The 4,424-nt window shown below is 36.2% G+C and overlaps 1 protein-coding gene across 1 annotated transcript in view; it reads right to left on the bottom strand.

Annotated features, from left to right (window-relative positions):
- Positions 1-1,113: 1,113 nt before the first annotated feature.
- TDRD1 (tudor domain containing 1) overlaps positions 1,114-4,424 on the bottom strand; it is a 50,140-nt gene continuing 46,829 nt past the window's right edge. The window contains exons 22-25 of the mRNA XM_008587366.1: positions 3,964-4,131; positions 2,900-3,127; positions 2,226-2,272; positions 1,114-2,144 (exon numbers count right to left, since the gene is read on the bottom strand). Of these exons, the coding sequence (XP_008585588.1) occupies positions 2,052-2,144; positions 2,226-2,272; positions 2,900-3,127; positions 3,964-4,131 (536 nt within the window). The 3' untranslated portion in view covers positions 1,114-2,051. The remainder of the gene's footprint in view (positions 2,145-2,225; positions 2,273-2,899; positions 3,128-3,963; positions 4,132-4,424) is intronic.

Below are 4,424 nucleotides of genomic sequence, written 5' to 3'. Positions count from 1 at the left end.
TCTAGGCAACAAATCAACAGGGTAACCATTATTCTTTCAGAAGGAGAGAAGAAATCTAGGGCAATTAGAGGAGGGAGGGGGGAGGGGGAGGGGGAGAGATTGGACAAGGGGCATAAATAATAATTACGATCTGTAACAATATATATGCTAGTAATATTGATTTGATAACATATCTCAATGTTGAACCCCAAAAATATGTATAATCAATTTTGAGTCAATAAAAATTAAAAAAATAAAATTAAAAAGGGGGAAAAAATTAAATTTCTCTACAGATGATGAAATATATTTTTAAATACATTTTCTCTATCTCTAGGAAGAATAATTTAAAGGAGAGAGTAAATATTCAACTTCATGTTCACCACAACGAAGAACACATGCTTAAGCAACCATGTATAACGTTTTTCTCTAATGCTGTAACCCCCTAGGTTTTATGTTCTATAGAACTGATCCCATCTAAAAAGATGAGGCAGCACAGCACAGAGGCAGCCGCAAACGGGCAGTACAGGGAGCTCAGCTGCCAGTCATGACACCTCATTTCAAGTCTGTGTCTGAGATGTCGGGCAGTCATGTAACCTCAACGAGCCTTAGCTTCTTCAGCCGTAAACTGGAGTCTACTTTCCTTTTGAGGATATTGGGAAAAGTAAGTATGCAACCAGTGCTTTGTAAATAAGGTACTACCTAAATATAAGGTACTATATATACCATATTCAAATATGGACACAAATATGTATGTATTTCTACAGAGGGGAAAAGCCAGTTCAAATACTATGTTTCAAAAAAAAATTTTTTTTTAAAGCTACTAAGGAACAAAAATAAGTTTTATCTCAAATTGTGTGTGTAAGCACTCAATATCCTCATGAAAAAAAACCCAAAAACCTATTACAGAGATAAAAAGGTAAAAGCCCATACAACTTAACCAACTTGATTAAGAATATGATGCATTGGTGCTCGGACTAAATTCCAGAAGTCCATGTCATTGTGTGTTACTTAATCTAATAAAATTAAAATTATCTTATTAAATTTAAGATTTTAAACTCAAGCACACAAAAGAGCAGCATTAAGATTTAATGTACTAGAAAGGACTGAAAGTTGTAATTGCAATTGTATTTATTACAAATAAGCCAAAATTTGTAAAGGAAATAAATCACGAGAATCAAAACTGTTGAACTTGCATTAATGACATTTAGCTTAGAACTGTTATACTTTTTCAAAAACAAACAAGAAACAGTACATTACACCACACGGAAAATATGTTTTAACACAGTTGGTTCCTACTTGAGAGTTACCATGTCCATAAGAGATCCACAAAGAGCAACATGCAGCCTGTTGGGCTATTTCCAAACAGCGTAATAATATAAACTGTATGTTAGCCAACACAAGCACACAGTAAATCAAGGTTCCTTTGCTCTTGGGCTGGAACGATATCAACTCAAAGTAGTACAGAGGACAATTTCACTTTGATCAGAAGTTCTAATTGGTGACTAATCATAATTTCTGAAGGCCATCTTAGGACAAAGGATCTGAGATGGTAAAAAAAAAAAAAAAGAGAACATAAAAAAATATGTTCTTTAAACATCAGAATCCTTGCAGCCAAAAGAAGGGAGTATGTTTGGTTTTAAAATGAAACATGCTGTCAGTCCAGCCCACCTTCCATCCTCTTCACAAAAAGTGCTAAACGTATTTAAAGTGATGTGTGCAAGTGAGATTTGAATTCATTTCAAATCCACACACAAAGAATTTAAGATTCAAGCTTTACCTCATGACAATTTCTACAAGTCCCTCCACATATCAATAACATTGGCATTCTCAAAATCAAACAACAAGGAAAGGGCGCTGCAGCCTGGACAGCCCCAGGCCCAGTTCTCTAGGAAGGTCAAAAAACAGTGATCAGCTCAAACCTGGGAAAATAGCAAACACACGACAACCAAATGTCACTTCATCAGATCACAAAACAAAGCACGGCCTCCTCCAGGAGATCCATTCCGACAGTGCGGACTGGAGACGGCCTACTGGTGATAACAGAAGAGGAACAAAAGTCAAGTTGAACTTACTTAACTTTGTAACAGTTTCTTCATTTTAATAAATTTATTTTGATTGGTTGGATTGCTTAAGAGGAAGAGAAGAATCTGTTCATGTTTTTCAACCTATGGGTAAAAAAGAAATAGTACAATTTAATTTCTAAAAATTTTAGGAGTATAATTTCACTTAAAAGAAATTTTACCCACTTGTTTCTGTAATTCTGTGCAGCAGCAATTCATCCTACACATCTTTTCTAAAAGCAAATACAAAAAAAAAAAAGAAAAAGAAAAAGGAAAAAAGCCATTAGATAACATATAATGTAAATAACAAAACTTGGAGTCTGAACATATACGGATCTGCCCCTCGTAATAGGTTCCAAATACAAAGAAACTGATCGATCCATTCGGGCTTTGATGTTATCTACTACTGTGAAGTGTATTTTACTCAATTAACACCCACATCTCCAAGACTTAGAACCTTTGTCAATCATATATGGGATTTCTCTCTATTTGGTGGAAGGGAGGTCTGCCAAATAGATATCTTATGAAATATCAAGAAGATCCAACCTCAAATACAGGATTTCTACTTAGTTTGATGAGGATCGAAAGTAAACTAACTGGAAGTAACGCGCACGCAGAGTGCTTGACATTTCTAAAGCTCTTACTGTCAATTCTCACAACAATCTTGCTGAGCCTGACCTGAGCAATATCTGGACCAAGAGGACAGTTTCCATCAAGGTGGCATCTCTGATGCAGGCACAGGAACCAGAGCCCTACCACTGTATTTGCAGCGGTGGAGAAGGAAGGGAATGTGGCCACAGAGACTGTGAAGAGGTCAGGTCAACTAAATCGATTATCTAATTATACTTGGAAAAAAATACCTTTATTTAAAGCACTTTGCTTTTTAGATGTGTTGTTTTTCGCCAGACCATACGTCACCAGCTCATCAGCTATGCTGATGGTGCCACTCTCAGAACATTTCTCAACCGACACCGTATGGACATTTTTAATAATTCCTTTCACAGAAAGCATCACATTCTGATTCAACATGAAATTTTTTAGTAGCGTTATTGTTAATTGAGAATAGCTTCCATTCAGTTCTATTAGTGCTGGAAAAAATGAATAATATAGTTAATCTTTAAGTCCCTTTTAAAAAGATAGTATTTTGATAAATTATCTGAAGATAATAAGCAAAAGGTTTTAGCTGGGTCTAGGTATGCTTTGATGTACTACTGCTGTTGCATTAAAAAAACTATTCAATATAAATTTACTGACCACTTGTAAGGTTTCAAGCACTAACCTAGGTCCAGAGGGCACAAAACAGACACAATGTCTCCCCTCCTATATTCTAATGGGAGAAGCAAACACTAATAAAGGTAATTTTACAACTCACTCTTAGTCAAAACCAGAGCAGACTAAGAGGCAAACAGCACAATATTATCTGCTAGGGCCTTAAGTAAAGAAGCCAGGAGTAACAGTAAAAGCTCCTTTCAGCATTTTAGTACACTTTATTCAAATTCCAACTGAAGAGCTGAATATATGCAGATTTAGCATGCACAGTATGGTAGCCAAAACTGGTGTCATTTGAATGCCTCTAGTCCCTAAAGAGAGCTGTGACAAAGCAGAAAGACCCCCAGATGAGAGGTCAGACAGCCTCAAGTCCATATCCTGGCCTTGATGCTTACTGGCTTTGCCATGGGGGCAAAACAGAATCTCTGAATCTTGAAGCTCTGAAACTAATCTGTAAAACAAAGACAGACTAACTGAATATAGTTTTTGTGAGAATTAAAGAATAAAGGATAAAAAATTCCTTTGAAAACTCTGCTTGATATTTAAAAATCTGGGCACTTAAAATACCCATTTGATTTAGACTTTGAGCTATGAAATGTAAAGAGAAAAAAAAATCCTACAGACACCCAAATTGGAAAGTGACTTAATTGTGTACCTTCAAGTGAACATTTAACAATTTGGAAAGGAAGCTCCAGGTGGCTGGCGGTGATTGGCTGTACTCTGGAAAGTGGCAGGGTTTCAATGTTCCCATAGTCTGCATAGAGCACTTTCACATCCGTGTCTGATATCCCCAAAACAACTGCACGGTACCAGAAACCATCATCTGAAAATATAATGAAATCTCAGGTAAGAAGTACTCTCAATGACCCCCCTTCTGCCTTAAGACGGTTATTCACAGTCACATCTACATCACTTAAAAATTCATGCAAAGATTTCTGGTTAGAGTCCAGATTAAATACAAGCATTTAGCACTACTCCTTCCAAATCCTACTAAAAAGACAATAGCAAGATTTTTTTTAAAAAGCATAAAACCACAAGGATAGAGAACAAGAGAAAAGACAATATTGGAAGCTGGAAAGTAGATGCTTGAAAGTGATTCAGCATAGCCAAGATAGC

The sequence above is a fragment of the Galeopterus variegatus genome, unplaced genomic scaffold (genome assembly GCF_000696425.1).
Source record: "Galeopterus variegatus unplaced genomic scaffold, G_variegatus-3.0.2 Scaffold4352, whole genome shotgun sequence".
Lineage (NCBI taxonomy): Eukaryota > Metazoa > Chordata > Mammalia > Dermoptera > Cynocephalidae > Galeopterus > Galeopterus variegatus.
Note: the sequence above shows the minus strand (reverse complement) of the source record. Positions and strands in the feature narration are given on the sequence as shown.